The following is a 21,047-nucleotide window of genomic DNA, read 5'->3' as shown; positions in this document are numbered from 1 at the left end:
GATGGACATTTTATTTTTACAGGAGATGTTACGGTTCAGTGATGGACATTTTATTTTTACAGGAGATGTTACGGTTCAGTGATGGACATTTTATTTTTACAGGAGATGTTACGGTTCAGTGATCATGATAAGGACTGTGAAGCCCACTTACAGGAGGCTTTGGATTGTATGCTGGAGGTGGTCCGCTACGTCAATGACAGCATGCATCAGATCTCCATTGTGGGATTCCCCGTAAGTCTGCGTGGATTGCATATTGCTATTATCTATTATTGTTAACCAGCCAAGGATTAGAAACATTGCTCTTATTAACCAACGAAGAATTAGAAATATTGCTCTTTTTAGTCAGCCAAGAATGAGGAATATTGCTATTATTAGTCAGCCAAGGATTAGAAATATTGTTATTGTTAACCAGTCAAGAATTAGAAATACTGCTATGTATTATTAATCAGTCAAGAATTATAGAAATATTGCTATTATTGATCAGTCAAGAAATATTGCTATTATTAATCAGCCAAGAATTAAAAATATTGCTATTATTGATCAGTCAAGAAATATTGCTATTATTAATCAGCCAAGAATTAGAAATATTGCTATTATCAATCAGTTAAGAATTAGAAATTTTGCTTGTTAATCGGCCAAGAATTAGAAATATTGCTATTGTTAATCAGCCAAGAATTGAAATATTACTATTGTTGATCAGCCAAAGATTTGAAAGTTCCCAGTTACAGTGGGGAAAAGGATATTGTATAATCTTCATCTGTTCCTTTGTTTCCAGGGCAACCTGTCTGAGCAGGGGAAACTAATCATGCAGGGCAGTTTTCAGATGTCGACAGAACACAAGGGTAAAATAAAGGACCTGAGATTTAAACCTATGCAGCGACAGATGTTTCTTCATCAGAAGTCCATTCTCTTGTGTAAACGCAGGGAAGACACAAACAGCTGTGACAAGGTCGTCTACAGCTTCAAAAATCTCCTCAAGGTCAGTATGAAAAAAATATTCAAGGTCAAGGTTTCTAAAATTCTCTAAGTCAATCTCAATGTCTGGTTAAACAGTCTCTCTGCCATCAAATAAGTTCAAAACCTTTTTGTAGTCAGTTTTGGTAAAAGATATGTCATGGAGAATTTGAGAGCTTTAGTCAGTTACTTAATGATGGCATATTCTCCGATATGTCATAGAGACTTTGTTACCATGTTGTTTAATTACTGAAGACAATGATGGATGATATGTTCCCTTCATTGAGAAAATTGTTTGTGAATATTAATTTAATGCAGTAATTTTTGTGGAGATGCGAGTCAGTAATATACATACAGTGTACTGAATGCTTCTTCTGATGTATCGTCCTGCAGTTGTCCCAGGTTGGATTGACGGAAAATGTCAAGGGAGATAAGCGGAAGTTTGAGCTCTGGCTTCGGGGGAGAGAAGAGGTGTACATCATTCAAGTATGTGGGTTTTTTTTTTTTTATCTCACTTTGAACATGAATATTCATCAGTGCAAAAGATGGCTGGTTCTTTGAACTTTTGTGATACGGAGTTTCCTAATTGTTCTTTCTCTTTGCTTCCTTGATTAGGCACCCAGTTTGGCTGTCAAGGAGATGTGGGTCAAAGAAATCAAAAGAGTTTTAATGAACCAGTTTGATGAAATCAAAGGTGAGGTACTAAAGGAGTTCTCAGTGACGAGGTTTAGAAGACTGCTCCGTCATTTTGTCATTTCAATTATTCCTGTCCGCTTTGTTACGTAATGTGTCAAGTGTTTGTATTTTGTAGCAGTGAATCACATGCATAATACGAGTAATAATTACCGGGTCCCCGACCAGGAGCCGAGAAACGGACACAGTTCTCGCAGGTATGTCTCATCTGGACATGTGTGATAAATTTGATGAGATACTGTTCAATAAATGAGCAGGGCATGCTTACTTCCCCTAGTCACTAGGCCTGGATTTCTAAAAAAAAAAAAAAAAAAAAAGAAAACTTAAATGAAAACTCGGACTCAATTCTGAGATGTTAATCAAATTTGGACTGCTCAAATAAAAGAAAACTCAAACTTAAGCTTGATATTTTTTTGAGAAATCCAAGTCTGATTCCACGATCTCCAAATTTTGTATTTTTGACGAGATACATAAAATTGATCACTGTTTAATTTTATCACACCAGACATTTTGTCAATGGATTGATTTATTGTATAAATTCCTAACAGTTACTTCCCTTTTCTATAGATAATTAGATATGTTGTTTAAATTCCTAACAGTTACCTCCCTTTTCTATAGATTTGTTGTTTAAATTCCTAACAGTTACCTCCCTTTCCTATAGATATGTTGTTTAAATTCCTAACAGATACCTCCCTTTTCTATCGATATGTTGTTTAAATTCCTAACAGTTACTTCCCTATTCTATAGATAATTAGATATGTTGTTTAAATTCCTAACAGTTACCTCCCTTTTCTATAGATATGTTGTTTAAATTCCTAACAGTTACCTCCCTTTTCTATAGATATATTGTTTAAATTCCTAACAGTTACCTCCCTTTTCTATAGATATGTTGGTGGGTTTATTGTTTAAATTACTACAGTTGCCTCCATTTTCCATAGATATGTTGATAACTGGAGAACTCACAACCACATGATATTTAACAACAATACTCCCACCGTCCCCCAGGGACTGGAGATGATGTCACCGGAGTCCCCACCCCGAGGGACACGAGAGGATGATGTAGGCTGGGATACAGATGAGTTTTCTGATGGGGAGGAGGCAATTTCTCGTCATCCCTACTCCCCACCTGTCCACAAACAGGTAATACATCAATTCTCACCTGTCCATGAACAGGTAATACATCAATTCTCACTTGTCCATGAACAGGTAAATACATCAATTCTCACTTGTCCATGAACAGGTAAATACATCAATTCTCACCTGTCCATGAACAGGTAAATACATCAATTCTCACCTGTCCATGAACAGGTAAATACATCAATTCTCACTTGTCCATGAACAGGTAAATACATCAATTCTCACTTGTCCATGAACAGGTAATACATCAATTCTCACCTGTCCATGAACAGGTAATACAACAATTCTCACCTGTCCATGAACAGGTAATACAACAATTCTCACCTGTCCATGAACAGGTAATACAACAATTCTCACCTGTCCATGAACAGGTAATACAACAATTCTCACCTATCTATGAACAGGTAATACAACAATTCTCACCTATCTATGAACAGTAAAAGTGTGAATTTACACCTGTCCATGAACAATTAATACAGTATAATCTGTCTAAACCGGCTATGTGTGGTTCCAAAGAAATTGGCCGGTTTGCACAGAGTCCGGAATGCAGAATGTTGACAAGAATGAGAGTTGCTTCCCTTGTATTCACTATATATGCATACGTGTGTAATGATTGCTAACGTTTTAATATATCACAAAAGAATTCAAAATGTAAAAATATAAATGTCAGTGTTTTATTGTCGTGCTCATTTGAAAAAGTTTCAATTTTTATTAAACAGTTTAAAATCTGGGAATTATTCGCGCAATTTTCTCTTGGTAAATTGTCGATTTCGTCTACATCATCGCCGTTATCAAGTGCTACATTATGTACGTTCGTCAAGTTTGTGTTGTGTTCGTTTAAAATTTGTCTTTCCCAGCTTTCATTGTAAATGTATCGCTTTCAACTGTCTCAATTTGTGAAACGGAAACTAATACAATGCTGAGTGATCGACCGGACATGGCGAGTTGTGTTAACTGCATATCATCACTGTCTGACTCGCTGAAGAGCTCCGAGAAGTCCACGAGGGGAACCCTGTTTTTGGAAAACATAACGGGATTCTTACCGCTTTTGTTTCATTCCAAGAATGTATCGAATTCATCGATTAATTGAACTTTTTTAATGTCAGTTCTCGTCTCTGTTGTTAGGGGGAGGGCGTCATTACCTCGTGCGTGGTGCTGTCATAATTGAAAAGTGTACCCCCTAAAAATCAGGTTTTATTTTAAACTGATCGCGACTCATCGCCAGTTGCACTCTTTTACTTACCTGTGGCTGCCCTTGAGACACCCTTTGTGTACACCGCGTGCGATCGACCGAATACCGACAGGTTGGTCATCGTAGGGTGGCTGGTTTAAATGTGATAATTAGAGCTAATTACGAGCAGTTGGGGCCTCGTGTACACCGAATACAATTGAACGTAACAATTAGGGTGGTGTATCATCAAGGGGCCGGTTTACAAAGGATAATTTAAGTTAATTAATAACAGTTGGGACTGTGTAAGCCAGCCGATATACAGAATACGCAGTATCCGGAGTACAGGGAATTATTAATAAAGGATTTGTTAAAGAAATGTTAGGGACTATATTTTGTGGCCAGAATTGACAGAGCGCCGGAGTACTCAGAGGCCGGTTTGGACAAATTATACTGTACATCAATTTTCACTTATCTATGAACAGGTAACGCCACACCTATCTATGAACAGGTAACATGTAAATCCTTACCTGTCTATGAACAGGTATGATGTCAATACTCTCCTGTTCACAAATAGGCAACATATCTATTGCATCTACATTATAACATTTATATAACATTTACATTATCAATTTCTGATTGAGCGAAGTAAAATTGTTCATTTCCTTTGACTGTTGTAGCCCGTCTACATGCAGCATTTCCGTTCCCTTGGTAACTACACAGCCAGTGACCCCACTGAAATGACTTTGTTGGAGGGTGATGTGGTGAAGGTCATTAAGACGGGGTCCACAGGGTGGTGGTACGCCCAGCATACAGTCACTCAGCAGGAGGGCTGGGTGCCTTCTACCTACATGGAGGCACTAACTGACAACTCCCTATCCAGTATCAGTAAGTTCTCTCCCTTATCCGTAAATTCTGTCCCTTCTCAGTAAGTTCTTTCCCTTATCAATAAGTTTTCTCTTATCAGCAAATTCTCTCCCTTATCAGTAAATTCTGTCCCTTATCAGTGAACTATGTTCCTTATCAGTAAGTTCTGTCCCTTATCAGCAAGTTCTGTCTCTTATCAGCAAGTTATGTCCCTTTGTCAGTAAGTTCTGCCCCTTATCAGTAAGTCATCTCCCTTATCAGCAAGTTATCTCCCTTATCAGTTAAGTTATTTCCCTTATCAGTAAGTTCTCTCCCTTATCAGCAAGTTCTGTCCCTTATCATCAAGTTCCATCCCTTAGCAGTAAGTGCTGTTCCTTTAAAAAAGTATTCTCTTGGTGTTATTGAAAAGAGATACGTTAAAAAGCAAAATTGGTCATACCATATGTGTAAAAGAAATGTCTTTCATTTTTATTTTAAAATTTCTTTTAACAATCAAGAAAAAAAAATCCTGCTGCATTACCAAAACTTTAGTTTGTGTACTATGTTTTATTCTATTTATAGATTCCAGTCCACATGACTATAAATCCAGCTTAACAAGTGTGTATACTGCTAGTCCGGTTGACGAGTCAACAGTGTAACAGGAGTTGCCTCTCTTTCCTTTTTTGTTAACACCAGATGTCTCTGGATCAAAATCTGGATCCTTTCTAACGTACACACTTCAAAGACTTGTGAAATCATTCCTCACAATTACTTCCAACAAACAGATGGAATCTATTTTGCAATATTTATTGGTGCACTTACCTGGCTGTTGAGAGTTGGTAGAACCAGTGTCAGCAGTATAATGATTGATTTTTACAAACATGGTAGAACCATGGTAGTACTTCATGATGACAGATAAACCATTCATCTCTCAGTTAAAATATCATGGAGATACAAATATATGAATGTATTCTTGGACCCTAAGCACCGTGTATACAACTGTTGTTGCTATGGAGATGATAAATCATCTTATCATGTGATGTCGAATTTCAAACCTAAGTGTCTAAGCAAGGGATCTAAGCGTTTTTGAAGATGACCTTGACATGTTATTGACCAATGGATCTGAGTGACCTCTGAAGGTCATCCTCATAAAGAGAGGGACATTGAAACCTCGGTCTCCATGGAGACCAAGTCTCTCTCTGTCTATCTAGTCCTACAATATTTTGTGTTTTGTCAAATATAATCTGATGGCTGTTATATGTGTTTGAAGCATTCCAGTGTTTTACTGTGGTCGTTATGACAACATTCCACAAAGCATTTAATTATAGAATTTTATCCCGCATTTATAATTCACATTTATAAACTAACCATTGTTATACATTCATTCTATGTATAGATAGCATACTTTTTTATACTTAGTGGGTGACCTTGACCTTTGTTCTGCATCTGAAGGTTGCATTAGCAACCATTATTGAAATACTTAATGTTTTCTGAATTGAGATAATTTGTCATCTGTCTTCCCCTCAAATGAACATTGACAGGTTTAAGTTTATATCGGATATTATCAGGGGGTTCTGTACATGTTCAATGGTTGCTGATTTGATGTTGTAGTAACAGGTGTTCAAAATCAGGATTTAAAAGAAAAGAAAATTGATTGGGAAGCTGATGAAACTGTATGATATTTTGACATAAAATTTATTGTGCCATGATCTGAAAGTAAGTCAAGCTCATTTTCTGGATATACCTATATAGATATCGTTTTTATGCTGTCGGCATTTTGTGTTGCTGACATATTGGTATATTATATATATTTTTTTTTTCAAATTTTTATCATTATTACTAAAATGTTCAGTTATTCATGGTTTTAAGAATAAATCCTTTATATTCATAAATGGGATAAAATGTTTCCTACAAAAGTTACCATGCCTTGAATATATTTTATAATCATGAAAAATTGAAGAAGAACACAAAAAAATGATTGCCTGCAGAATTCCTGCCCTGCTATATTTGCTCGATATGTTGGAGTCATTCCATTGAATATATTTATTTATCAGATGTTACTGTCAGATTAGAGTGTTTAATTTATTGCATTGTTCATGTTGATATATAGTATATATATGTCAGTTGTTATGGAGATTTCATTATTTCTGAAGCATACAGAAATAAAATTAATAAAAAAAAACTTATCTAAAATTGTGTTTGTGGTCATTTGAAAGATTGGTAAAGTTGGCTACTAGTAACTGGCTACTAGTAACTGGCTACTTAAAAAGAGAAACATTGGCTACTGGTAACTGACTACTTGAACCAGAAAAAGTTAGCTACTAGTAGCCAGCTACTAATAGTAAGAAAAGTTAGCTACTCGTACCCCGCTACTACAAAATATAAAAGTTATAATTACTGATACCCAGCTACCAGATAAAGGTTACTGATTGAGTTTGAAAATTATTATCGGGTTTATTTCTAAAGATGGCAAGGAGTCGTATGAAATTCCAAACTTAATGCACAATCTTCCCCAATTACATAACTTTGCAATGCAAAATACAAATAAACTTTTCCAGATGAGTGTTTCCTTTGAAAATGATACGGATTGAATTCAGACCTTCATTCATTTGATATACCCTCCATTCTGAGATATCAGCTAATTTACAATTTGATTCGAGTTACCCCAAAACTTCCACATTATGTGTTTGTGTTAGATATCTGATGAATTTACGACTATACATATGACAAAAAGTGAAATAGGGTGTCTTAATATGCCACCAATTTTCTGATATCTCCCTTGAGGAAATCAGCTACTTACACATTTTGATATGTCATAAATTTTCCGATATCACACTTAAGGAAGTCAGCCACATGTGTACTTGTACCGATTGATATTAAGTTTTTTGTGAATACTTGAGAGGTCTCTGTGCTTGTATTAGATATCTGACACAACTAACCATATGACTAGGAGTGATATTGGGTACCTTGATATGCCATCATGCAATTTTCAGAAATCACACTAATTAAATTCAGCTCCTTGTACATTTTGCTTCAAGGTACAATGAAATCTTAAAATTTGCTTGAATACCTTAGGAACTCAGTGTTTATATTAGATATCTGACTTTATGACCATAGATATATCTATGAGAAGTCTTGATATATACAATCAGTTTTTAGATATCACTACTTATGTCTTTTGATTCAAGGTACACAGATATTTCTAGGTTTGCTTGAATACCACAAGAAAGTCTGTGATTATAGTATATAATGTATGACAAATCTACTGGTTTGTGACCGAATCTTGTCAAGGACCACAGGACCCAGTTGCACAATGGTTAGTTAACTTTAACTAACAGTTAACTTGTTATTAACTCTTATAAAGTGATATCTACATATGTAGATGTTAACTGGTAGTTAAAACTTAACTAACTTCTGTGCAACTGGGTCCAATTCTTGTCAACCTCTGGATTTTGAAGATCATATGCATCGGTGTGAAAATGTGATCTGGACAAGAAAAGGCCAGGGGTCTTGTAGTGTTTGGTTGTCAGATAAAGGCGATAAAAATCATAAGAACTAACATATATTTTTTATTTCAATAAATAAATGTACAGTGGGTGGAAATTTTGATGTCCTAATGCAGCCATATAATAAACCCAATGTACAGTGTGTATATATTGTGTATCCCTTATTTAATGCGTGTACTTATTATTAAAATATCTCAACATGATTCGTGGATGTTTAGCCATGAGAACATCAATTTGTGAGTGGACTACATGTTGATTTAAGAGATTTCACATGGCTTTCAGTAATTCAAAGGTAAAATTATGAGAGAGTAATTTTATTTCTCAAGCAGTGCTTCTCTTTTAAATTGCGTAATAATATACATGCCCTACTTCAAAGAAGAGGGGCACATTGCTTTGCACTTGTCAGTTGGTAGACCACATGTCCACTCAATATCTTGAGAACCATTCACTTGATTATAATGATATTTCATCTGTGGGTTGTTTATGAGTAGAAGAGGACCCCTATTGATTTTCACATCAAAAGGTCAAGGGTCAATCCATTCTGGACATAGGAAGATCAAGAACCCTTTCCTTGATGGACATTAAACTAGTACATTGTGAGGAGTAGATGACTCCTATTGATTTTGAGGTCACATGGTTAAAGGTCAAGGGTAAAACTGAACATAGGAATATATTGTCCTCTCAATATCTTGAGAACCCTTTGCTTGATTGACACCTAACTTACTGGAACATCATAGGGGGTAGATGACCCATATTGATTGTTAAGTCACATGGTCAATCTACTCCAGACATAGGAAGATATTGTCTGCTCTATATCTTGAATTGGTTTGTGGCACTACTATCATTTAAATGATGCATGTGTATAACCCTTTTAAATTTTTCACCAGGAGGGGGAGGTGGGGGGGGGGGGGGGGGCATTATTAGTTACACAGTTAGTTAGGGACCTGATATGGAAAAATACATGGTGTGAAAAGAAAACCCGCATCGGGCGAGGCCTCCTCTGAAACTGATAACGTCACAACACATCAACACGTTTTTGTGGAAAATACTGACCGCGTCACAAACAAAACTGCGTATACAAAACATAATTTCACTGTATGTCTATATTTTTGATAATTTGGATTACATTTAGTATCTCATAAATGTGGATTTAAAATGCTTAAGAGGGTATATAATAAATTTATTTATTTGTCTCGTTGGCAGGCGCGGATCATCAGATCAAACTCAACACTTCGCGTCTTGTGTGATCTGATGATCCGCACCTGTCAACTCAACGTGATCCGACTCCTCGGATCAAGTTACTGTAGTAATAATATATACGTATTACTGACATTTCTTGTTATCACTTCTTCATCACATATATCTACGAATCTACAGGATGATAACACACAGAGATGTTAAAATCGCTTTACGAGACACTACATTAACAAAATACAAACTCGAGATAAAATGTTCAATGATTTTATTGTTTAAAATAACACAGAACAATTAGAAGCCAGATCTATGTAACAATAATCTAATATACTGTTTCACTTTGGTTGTCCTTTTAATAGTTCTCTCCCTTTGACAGAAAATGTACCTCGACATCAACAAAATAATTTAATAAATAGATTAAATATTGTATATATAATTTCTTTTTAAATAAAAAATTTGTGGCTTTTGATTTAAAAAGGAAGGTTCAGTATTCTTTCACTTTGAAAGAGTTAAAGCGCGTTTGTTTATACAATGTACAAACCTATGTGTAATTAACAACTGTGAACATGTGATCATAGAACACACACAATGTATAACATACATAAAATACACATCAATAAGTCAATATTTAATGACAACCACTGGGTCCTTCAGTGGTCTTGTATAAAAGCACCTAAAAATACTGACAGATTACTTCAAAACTCGGAAGTACGGAGCACAATGTTCAGCATCGCCCTACATACACCAGTCAGCGACAGATATAGCTCACTAGTAATGCCACATCAACTGTAGAATTTTAACGCAAGTATCTATAACAATCAACATTCATGTAAAAACATATAAATATGTACCATAAATTTCATCGAAAAAAAAAAACCCAAACACTTTTTGATACAATTTAATTTTTTTAGGTATCATACGGAGACAAATTTTTAGAGTTGATGATAAATTTAAAAATACACTTTGCCTCCACATTCTGTGCATAATTCTATTTAATTTTTTGTTTGGGGGGGGGGGCTGGTTTATTCAGGTACACACTTCTCACCACTGTCGTTCACCAGCTTCGGTATTGTGGTCTCCCTCACTCCCACACTTGGATTTTACGATTATTCTGACCTCCGTCATCTGTACAACCTACACCATTACAAATATTAGCTCTTGAATTTCCACGAGTTATCACCAGTGAAAGACAGAATTTTCCATCTTACAAAACAGCCACGTCATTGATTGTGACATCATATATTTTCTATGATTACGTAAAGTAAAATATTTTGTATCGTTTTTCTTTAAATTTTGATTTGATGTAGTTTTCTGGAGATCAGCTTTGGTTTTTTTTAGTTTACACGTAAAAGTGTACACCATTTTTGGGTTTTCTACATAGTTTTTGTATTTGAGTTCAAATGAATTTTTTTTATAACATTGAATTTTCTCAAAGCTCCTGTATCAATGTACTAAACTGGAAAAAAAGTCCTTCTTTATTTACTACTGTGGGATATGGAAATACCACCAAGGGAACAGTATCCGTTATCCCCTAGGTGGAATTTCCCCATTCCCCATTCCCACACTCATATTAATGAAAGATTCTATCATCCTATCTCGAGTCAGTTTTTTTCTTATTCAGTCTGAATTGAATTATGATTTAATATAATCAAGATTAAATTAAGATTAGGCTTTCTTATTTCATTGAAAATTTTAACAATTTTGGATGAAATTCATGAATTTAAAATGGCAACCTTGGTGATTACTTAACAAAGTGTTGTTTTCCATATAAAATACAAGAGAAAAATAAATTTTCACTTTTGGCACATGACTATCCCTGGCAAACCTGTCTGTAAATACAGTAGCTGTGTCAGACAAAATGTCCCATCTAAGAGCCATAACTCTGCCAAAAAATATCTGAGGTAAAGCATATAAGTACTGCGTATTCTCACGATAAATCTGTATCCCAAATTTCAATCCAAAATGTCCATGTATGACTGAGAAAAGGAGTGGAAAACTTTTTAAGGCTAAAAATTATTACAAACCCTACCAGCATATTTGCAGGACAGATCTATATTCCAAATTTCAATTCAAAATGTCTTGGTGTGACTGAGATAATGAGAGGAAATTAATCTAAGTCCAAGGGGCACAACTCTGTAAAAAAAATATTCAACCAAAAACTTGATCTGGATAATCTCATGATATATCTATATACCAAATTTCAGTTGAATACGTGCATCTGTAGTAGAGATAATCAACGGAAACTGAATTATGACAGAATTGCAGAATGATGGAATGACAGAACAGGAGAACACTACACGCTCCAGTGAACAGAGGCACAAAAACTTATTGACAAACAAATGTACTAGCACTCAATACAATACATATAAGCAGAAGTGGATACATATTTGTACATAGAATTTCTGACAATTTTATATAAATCTGGCAGAACACTTTGTGCATTGTGACGTGTGTAGAACATTGATCGTATTGCATGATTCACTAATTATATACTCAATAACCGATTATACAAATGCTGGGTAAGCAGTTAACAATCCCTCAGTCCCTTACATTGTAAAGCAGTGGCTCTTGACTCTAAACAAGCAAAGCAGCAAAAGGCATAACTGATTGGTCCCCATGCAAAGCTTACCCCATTTTATTTGGTTCAAGATTCTTTAAGTAGAATGACAGTTTCCCTCACGGATGGTGATATGACATTAGATAAGAAATCTCTCTCTCTCTCTATCTCTCTCTCTCTCTCTTGTAAAAATTGTCCATAAATCATATCATGAAAAACAATATCAATCTATTGTGATTAAGCAACATTACAGACATAAACTGATGAGATTGTAAACGAGGCTGAGTCTTGTGATGAGTTTCAGATATAAATGTTCTGTAACAGAAACATGATCTACAGTACCTCAGAGAGAGGGATGAAATCTAACTTAGCTTTCCGATATATTGGATGTACTGACCGCTAGGATAATGAAATCTATCTTAGCTGTCCGATATATTGGATGTACTGACCGCTAGGATAATGAAATCTACCTTAGCTGTCCGATATATTGGATGTACTGACTGCTAGGATAATGGACAGTATCTTCCTCTCCCTATAAGTGACCATATGTAATGTTCAAATAGAGTTTCAAATGGATGTAGGGTTTTCACCCAGAAGCCAAATTGTTTGAGAGTTCCTGATGAAATGTTTAGACAGCCTGCCAGTATAACAGAATTCAACATAGTTAAAAGTTGGCTAAATCACGAACCTGGTCCACAGCACAGGCAGTCTGTGACAATGTTGACCAAGTCTAAACTTAGGAAGACTATGACAATAAGAATTGTTGTCAATCAGGATCTGGTCCAAGTAGAAAAAAAGTTAAAATAATGAAAAATTTGAGTACAGTACAACCTTAGGTGTATAGCCCTTGTGTTTGATAACAAATTAGTACAATACGTGCCGCAGGTTTTCATTATATTCACTCCCTGTATGTTATACAATTAGCTCCTCCCTCCAAGGAACGTGTGTCGCCTCCGATGGCATCCTTAATGAAGGCCTATATTAAAGGTACACACAATACTACGGTATTCTATAAATAAAACAAAACAATCTTATTGGCATACCACGTGCTATTTTGAATCTGTGTGCATATCTAACGACCCTTCAGTGTTTCACACATGAATTAGATAGGATACATCCACAACAGATAAACTTACGGAGGCCATTCTGACCTCACGAGAAGAAGGTTCATACAATGCACACATTACACAAATAAGACCAACCAGATCGACATCCGAGATTAAATTAGTCGAGAATAAACTTAAAATGTTGGCCATCCTTTCACTCTGGGATGAAATCCAATAGTTTACGTTGCCTTAGTTACTATACTTCTATGATAGTTACATTATTCATGTTCACTTGGGGAAAAAAATCTTAATTATCGGTACGCACATACCGTTACTTGACCCTCACACAAAGTCCCATCTCTTAAATTACAGTTATAAAGCTCTTGTTGTGTGACAGACAGATGGACAAAGTAATACCTCAGAAAGAGGTCAACAGGTGACATAATTTGTGAAAAAATCTCATTTACAGTTAACAAGAAATGCATTAACATTTTACATAGCTATTATATCTATGTCTGACTTCATCATAATCTCTCAAGTGAACGGCATAAAGCAGCGGTATTTTTGGGTCGTGTGGATTATAATATCACTCCGTCTGCGGAAAACACGAACACAACGTATTTGTCAACGATTCACAGAGGGACACATCAACCTTCATCTCTATACAAAAATTACTAGCAGATGTCATATTAACAACACAACGATTCACAGAGGGACACATCAACCTTCATCTCTATACAAAAATTACTAGCAGATGTGATATTAACAAAATTTCACTGTAAAAGGAAAAAAGGTGCTAAAATCTTGTAGAAAATATATGTACACAAGGTATCAGATGCAATCTACCGTATCATATGGCAAGCATATCTTCTCCTACTAACCTAAATATCAGGTGTATTAATTTCTAAATCAAATGTATTAATATCTAAACTATCTAAAAATAGCCACACTCCTGTCTCATAATGCAACACAGGACAACTTAAAAAACCACATTGGTTTAAATTTGTTTCTCCACTTCATACGAATAACCTGTATTTTCATTTCATACTCGACATACAAATTAGGATAAGTTGTTTGTTCAAGGGCTCATTGCTGTAGTGGGAATAATACTGCACATACATGTGTCATTAATAAATAATTATTCATTATAAGCTCTTGTAATTGGGAATTACTGTATGTAGAGTTTCAGCAGAAATTAAACACTGTCGTCACTTACTCCAAACTTTTCAGTGCATATACAGAATCTTCTACAAATAGCTAAGCTCTTCTAAAGTGAACATCTGCTGATACTGAACTACAGTGCAACAGCTTTCCCAAATATAATCAGAGAATAGCATTGAATTATGCTTACAGCAAAACAACTTGGTTGTTGCTGCTATCCCACAATGTTTGTGTTTACCACCGTGGTAGATGGACATTTAAATTCTCTGTGTTGCATCAAGACATTGCACACAAAATAATACTCCCTAAAATCAGGGAATATACCCCCTAGTCTGGGAAGAGGGCCGTATCATTGAGTTCCTCATTCATGGCTTTGACACGCTGTTGGAAAAGATCCTTTGCATACTGATACAGTGCAATGTCCAAGGTGTTTAATTTTACGATTTTTTCCCACTGCTCTTTAGTTGGTCTGGCTTTCATGCTGTGAGTTGTGTTAATTTGAATAAAATCTTTCACAAACTGTATATGAAAGACATGCTCAAACAGTCTCTGAGTCTCAACCTGCAACTCAGTCAGACCGAAAAATGAGAGATCACGAAGGTTATCTTTGGCACTTTCCAGCATCAGATGGTTTCGTTCGTCCTCTGACATGCCGGTTCGGTTGTAACAGTTGACCTTGCTGAGGTTGGCCAGCATCCGAGTCTGTCGATTATTAGCTAAGTTGTCCCGACAATTGATAAACTCATTCAATGTCACACCCTCCCAAGTCTCGGACTCAAAACAGAATGGCACTTCATCCAGGGTGGCTTGTCGTCCATTACAGTAGAGCCTGGCAGTCTTCCACGTGGCACCGCGGCGAACGTGCTTCCACTCACTCAAGTATCTGCTGACAGGATCGCGGATAATTGTCACATAGTGATACCTGCAGAACACAATTTAACAGTCTTAGTCATGAATGATTCTACACATTGTGTACACTACAGGTGTTGCAAATAAACATGTAATTCTCTGAAAAATATCGATACATGTATCATGACTTTCAGGAGTTTAATTAGGAAATTTTAATTGGAAACCAATATTGTTCTGGTCTTTAAAATGGTGCTAAGTTTTGATCAATCCTGGCAAATTGGCCCTAGAACAAGTTGTCTGCCTGCCCTACACAGTGCAGATGTGCTATTGGTCCTAGAACAAGTTGTCTGCCTGCCCTACACAGTGCAGATGTGCTATTGGTCCTAGAACAAGTTGTCTGCCTGCCCTACACAGTGCAGATGTGCTATTGGTCCTAGAACAAGTTGTCCGCCTGCTCTACACAGTGCAGATGTGCTATTGGCCCTAGAACCAGTTGTCTGCCTGCCCAACACAGTGCAGATGTGCTATTGGTCCTAGAACAAGTTGTCTGCCTGCCCTACACAGTGCAGATGTGCTATTGGTCCTAGAACAAGTTGTCTGCCTGCCCTACACAGTGCAGATGTGCTATTGGTCCTAGAGCAAGTTGTCTGCCTGCCCTACACAGTGCAGATGTGCTATTGGTCCTAGAACAAGTTGTCTGCCTGCCCTACACAGTGCAGATGTGCTATTGGTCCTAGAACAAGTTGTCTGCCTGCCCTACACAGTGCAGATGTGCTATTGGTCCTAGAACAAGTTGTCTGCCTGCCCTACACAGTGCAGATGTGCAATAATGATGTAGTGTGGATATTAAGTCTGCTGTCTGTATGTGATGCATGTATGCACATACGTAACATGATATATTGGTACATTTTATTATTAGAACATTTCATTATTTAATAGAACAACCCACACACAGCCATTTTACAACATCATTTAACAACATTTATATTCAAATTAACTGCTCAATTGATGTGAAAAACATATTCAAGGGAAAATAGCAACATTAACCTCAATTTTGACCTGCACATATTGTGTTGAGAAAAGTGCTTTAAATCAGTCTACATTATTCTGTGCTAACATGCCTACAAGTCCACATCCTCGAGACAAATTAAGAATAAAAGGCCAAAATTTCAAGTCTTCAAAGGATGCTGGCACTCACAACACTTTAATCACTTGATGTAAGTCTCGGTCAGACACCCCTCTGCACTGTGAATTCATTGTTAATTAAAGCACATTTAGAACAGATCTCTGCACATTCAGTTTACTGAGTACTTTGCATTGTGTAGTAATGGCCAGAATAAATACAAATGTAAAACAAGATGTGCTTGTAAAACATCATGCCACCAGTGGAAAAAACATGAACAAAAAAAACCCAAATGAAATTAAGGTCTTGTCATAAGGAATCTATACATACAAAAGATGAAAGTCCTACCTAAAATTTTCTGGAGATATTGCTTAGTTTAATCTATTAGAAGTAGGTCAAACTCCAAGGTCACAAGATCAAAAAGAAAGGTTATGTCACAAGGAATGCACATAGGAAATATGAGAGACATATCACTCACCATTTGAAAGTTATAAGCAAAGTCAGGACAAAAACAATGTGCCCTTCGATACAGGGGCATAAAAATAAAATTTTACCCTGACTGAGGTCGGTGAACTTCATGAAACTGGGTGAAAAAATCTTGTCAAGCAATTGGGGTTGGGGCTAATTTTCTTGAAAACAATGAGTACCATATATACTCGCCTGTATTGTAAGTCGGATTTTTTGGAGTTAAAATTTTGATCCAAAACTCTATGTCTGACTTATATGAGTGTCCTAAGAAAATTTAGTATTTTTCTGGATGGCGTAATGTATAGCCTAGTATTTTTTAAACAACAAAAACATGGACGAAATAAACAAAATAGTAACTGTTTAATTTGTTGAGAATTAAAAGTGAAATATCGATGTTATATCCCAAAATATCATTGGAATACAGATAAATACATAAGAGTCAAGGTTTTATCCAGCATTTAGATGGTACTACCCATTTTATTTTTATGGGGAATTTTTGAGAATGCAGTCATGACCTTCCAGGGGATGGTGGTGGGGGACATCCATGGATTATAAATTGATTGATTACTCATTTTATCTATATTGTAAGTCTGACAATTATAGAAAATGACTTAGAATATATAAAAAATGATTTTGTTGAAAATTCTCATACAATTTTGTAAAATTTCTACAAATAAAGGGGATTTATAATCTGTGGAAGGGGAAATATCCATTTGTTGTCAAAGGGGAAAGGTACCTTTTACCGGTAGTAAAAACAACCTAGATAAATCCCTGAGAGTATTGATATGAAATTGATTTCTTGGGAAAAAAAATATCGAATGTCGGCGTATTTCTCAGCATATTATTTGAAACACAGGTAAAAACATTATTTTTGTAAGCATTGATTTGATATTGTCAACCAATTCTTGAAAAAAGTTAGACCGACTTATAAATGAGTTGATGGCAATTCCCTCCAAAATATTAAACCTCAAATTATGCAACCGACTTATAGGCGAACCGACTTATACGCGAGTATATATACGGTACAGGAGCTGATAAGAGCTGGAGCACAAATATTTATTTTGTTTTATGGGAGAAATATAATAGTTGTCATTAAGTGATGAATCCAAAAACATACAAAAGAAAACTGCAAAACACAAACAAGAGCATAATAATCTTTTAAGTAATAAAAACTAAAAAAATTCTGAAATTCATAGTGCAAAATTACTGAAAATTAAATTCCAGGACTGGCAGTGCATTAATCCACCGAGCTTAATATTCAACATGAAGGAAAACTGCAGGGCTAGTAGAATGCTAGTCTTCTACTTTTTTGAAAAATCATTGGGATATGGTCTGTACTATTCATACACAACAAGAGAGATTACCATATAAATGGATATTTATTTATGAGCTATAGAGGGATGCTTAGTAGCACTACAGTGACATGACCTTGCTTTAGGTTAATTGTGCTTGACCTGTTTAAAGACAAAAGATTGTCTATACATTGTACATATGAAAGGGTTGAAAGTGTTAGTCAGCCCCAGGGCTGGTTACACTCAAAAGTTGTTGATCCTCTTCAAAATTTGCAAGTTCTTATTTTCAGTTTTATTTTACACAAATGAATTTCCTAGAACAAAGCTTCTTTGTGACATTTGCTGATGTAGACTGACTGTTAAAATTACCCAACCGCCAGGCCATTGTATGAAATTTCATCTCCACCTGCCTGAGAAATTGACAGTCTCAGGCAGGCTGTATTTTCATCCCTGTATATGAGCTGGTAGATCAGTCTATACTCTATATGCATGTAGGTATTTGAATTTTAATCAATATATAGATTGATTGATTGTATATTGTTTAACGTCCCTCTTGAGAATCTTTCACTCATGGAGACGTCACCATTGCTGGTGAAGGGCTGCAGAATTTAGGCCTATGCTTGGCGCTTATGGCCTTCAAGCAGGGAGGGAGCTTTATTGTGTCACACCTGCTGTGACATGGGATCTCAGTTTTTCGTTTTTGTGGTCTCACCCAAAAGGACAGCACCTCTTACGACAAGAGGTACTGAGGACCTCGATTCTAACCCAGATCCCCATGGGACCAATATATGGAAGAAAGAAAAAGCGATATATAAATACATTTAAATATTTTTTTCCCATTTATATCTATTTATTGATTACAATTCAGATACCTGTGGTTTATGAAATGTAAGGAAAGCTGACACACAAAATTAACCTCTCTCCTTACTTTCTGTTTCTGTGCATGTTCTCTTTCTTGTCCATTTGCTCCTCCACACAATTCTTCAGTTCTGTCCAGTCAGCATGAAGCCCACACACCCAACCAGTGGAAAATCGACTGAATAACCATAATGTTTTCTTGGGAGTAAGGCAGTCACAGCGTTTTACTCCCGGCACACACTCACAGGGCTTGTCAATGTCCAGATTTTTAACAAGATGTCTCCCGAAAGTACTTCCACCTGTTTTTTGTATGTGTAGAAACACGATGACATCTTCGTCCTCCAAGTTCAGCGTGTACTCACGGTTAAGAACATAGGGAGAAAAACTGTTCGGTATCAACTGCCCATTCTGATAGGTCTGCACATACCGTTGTAAGTTCACCGACCCGTGGGGCTGGAAAGTCCTGCCCGTGTACAACACACAGAGCAGAGTGGTGATTGACACAAAAGCCGTGACGGAGAGAATCCACTTTCTGTGTCGCTTCCACATTTTTGTCTCATTCTTCATAAATGAATTAATCACAATGAAAAACCAAAACAACACTGTAAGGTAAAGAAGTCTGTGATGGGACCGGAAATGACATTTGACGTTAAGAAATTTGTTAAGTCGTTACAAAAAGTATTCGTTTAGGGACCAATGAAGGCGCTTCCTCTCGCACGATATAGGATTTTTTTTTTTATGCGCCTGATTAAAGGGGATATTTGCAGGGGTCCAAAATTGAAGACGTTATATCTAAGATGCTCAGTATGATAGAAACTGATCAACACAAAAAAGCTAGCCTGCTTCCATTGCCTCCCTGTTCTTTGATATCAGAGATGAACTTGTTACTTCTGGGAAACATAAATTTAAATTGATCTGTAATGAAACAATATTGGATTATTATGTGAAAGGCTGGTATTTAAATTTACAGAACTATAATGAAGGCAAATTAAGCACATGTGTGAAGCTCAAACAAAACAGTAGTTATGTGAACATTATTTAGGCTATAGTCAGAAATTTAAATCACAGAGGGTCATTGCAAGTGCAAGTTAAGAATTTCTTCTCATAGGTTAAAAATGGAGATGGGTAGGGTTATCAACATTCCTAGAAAGGACCGATTATACACAAAATGTAAGTCTAATATTGAAAAGGAAATACATTTTTTAATTACATATGAAAAATACGATAACGAAAGAAAAGAAATATTTGATTTTGTAGGAAAAAAAGGATCCAAAATGTTCTACTTTAGATAAGGAACAAAAACTATTTTGGCTACTCAATACAGAAGATATTTAAGAAATTTTTGATCTTGTGGGCAGATTTATTAACAATAACATGGTATAGTAATATAATATATATGTATGTATGACATTTGTAAAAGAATGATGTGTTCTTCAGTATATCTTATCAGTTATTGATTAATATGCATATTCTATCGTTTAATTGGCATCTCTTCTCTTCATTGTTGTAATCATCTCACGTTTGCCTATTTTGGACTCTGAATTAGAAATAAAGTATTCTATTCTATGTGACTGGTAAAGCCTGGAAAACAGGTTACTGCTAGGTTATGAAGCCGATTGAAATTAGCCTTTACCTCCTCCGAGCAACAGCATGAAAACATACCTGCAAGTCCTGCTCTCGGAGAATTTCCTTTTGAACATATTAAATGTCGCAATTCGTGGTACTGTTGTTTCACCCTTTCCACGTGTTCAGAAAATACAAATATTTTTCTGTCCCGTCAAGTCTCCTCTACTCTCCTCATTTTAAAAACTCCATTTGGAAAACGCAAAGATCAGTCATCAAAAAATTACTTTGTTAAACGCCACTATGATTCCACGCACAAGTACTCTGAAGTTCAAATTAGAAATATGCTGGAGTTCCTCATTGACAATATCTCCGTGGTCTTTGGTGATCAAGTCTTCCAACAATCTGTTGGAATCCCCATGGGCACGCATTGTGCTCCTTTGTTAGCTGACCTGTTTTTATATTCATATAAAGCAGAATTTATTAAAAAAAAAACAAAAACTTCTACGTGAGAAGAAAAAAATATCTTTCTGTGGCCTTCAATTCGACATCTAGATATATCGACGACGTTTTATCTATTAACAATAACATATAATTTTCATTCATATTTCGATTCGATATATCCCAGTGAA

General features: G+C 35.9%; 2 protein-coding genes across 5 annotated transcripts in view; one reads left to right on the top strand and one right to left on the bottom strand.

Moving 5' to 3' along the window:
- LOC125657887 (guanine nucleotide exchange factor DBS-like) overlaps window positions 1-6,991 on the top strand; it is a 50,720-nt gene extending 43,729 nt beyond the window's left edge. For all 4 annotated transcript variants that reach the window (XM_048888770.2, XM_048888772.2, XM_048888768.2 and 1 more), the window contains exons 19-26: window positions 103-231; window positions 776-979; window positions 1,348-1,440; window positions 1,570-1,648; window positions 1,766-1,844; window positions 2,586-2,787; window positions 4,633-4,840; window positions 5,381-6,991. In XM_048888770.2, the coding sequence (XP_048744727.2) occupies window positions 103-231; window positions 776-979; window positions 1,348-1,440; window positions 1,570-1,648; window positions 1,766-1,844; window positions 2,586-2,787; window positions 4,633-4,840; window positions 5,381-5,457 (1,071 nt within the window). In that variant the 3' untranslated portion in view covers window positions 5,458-6,991. The remainder of the gene's footprint in view (window positions 1-102; window positions 232-775; window positions 980-1,347; window positions 1,441-1,569; window positions 1,649-1,765; window positions 1,845-2,585; window positions 2,788-4,632; window positions 4,841-5,380) is intronic.
- A 2,760-nt stretch (window positions 6,992-9,751) lies between these two features.
- LOC125658959 (heparan-sulfate 6-O-sulfotransferase 3-B-like) lies at window positions 9,752-19,510 on the bottom strand. The gene is made up of 2 exons (XM_048890427.2): window positions 18,923-19,510; window positions 9,752-15,184 (listed from the first exon to the last, which is right to left on the bottom strand). Exons 1-2 carry the CDS (start codon window positions 19,417-19,419, stop codon window positions 14,590-14,592), a joined length of 1,092 nt encoding a protein of 363 aa, XP_048746384.1. The 5' UTR covers window positions 19,420-19,510; the 3' UTR covers window positions 9,752-14,589.
- Between the last annotated feature and the right edge of the window lie 1,537 nt (window positions 19,511-21,047).

The sequence above is a fragment of the Ostrea edulis genome, chromosome 9 (assembly GCF_947568905.1).
Source record: "Ostrea edulis chromosome 9, xbOstEdul1.1, whole genome shotgun sequence".
NCBI lineage: Eukaryota > Metazoa > Mollusca > Bivalvia > Ostreida > Ostreidae > Ostrea > Ostrea edulis.
Note: the sequence above shows the minus strand (reverse complement) of the source record. Positions and strands in the feature narration are given on the sequence as shown.

Excerpts from the sequence above, each read along its gene's own strand:
- LOC125658959 (XM_048890427.2), bottom strand. The coding sequence starts at position 19,419 with ATGAAGAATGAGACAAAAATGTGGAAGCGACACAGAAAGTGGATTCTC. Across the intron at positions 15,185-18,922 it reads AACATGCACAGAAACAGAAA|GTATCACTATGTGACAATTA; the intron begins GTAAGGAGAGAG and ends TGTGTTCTGCAG.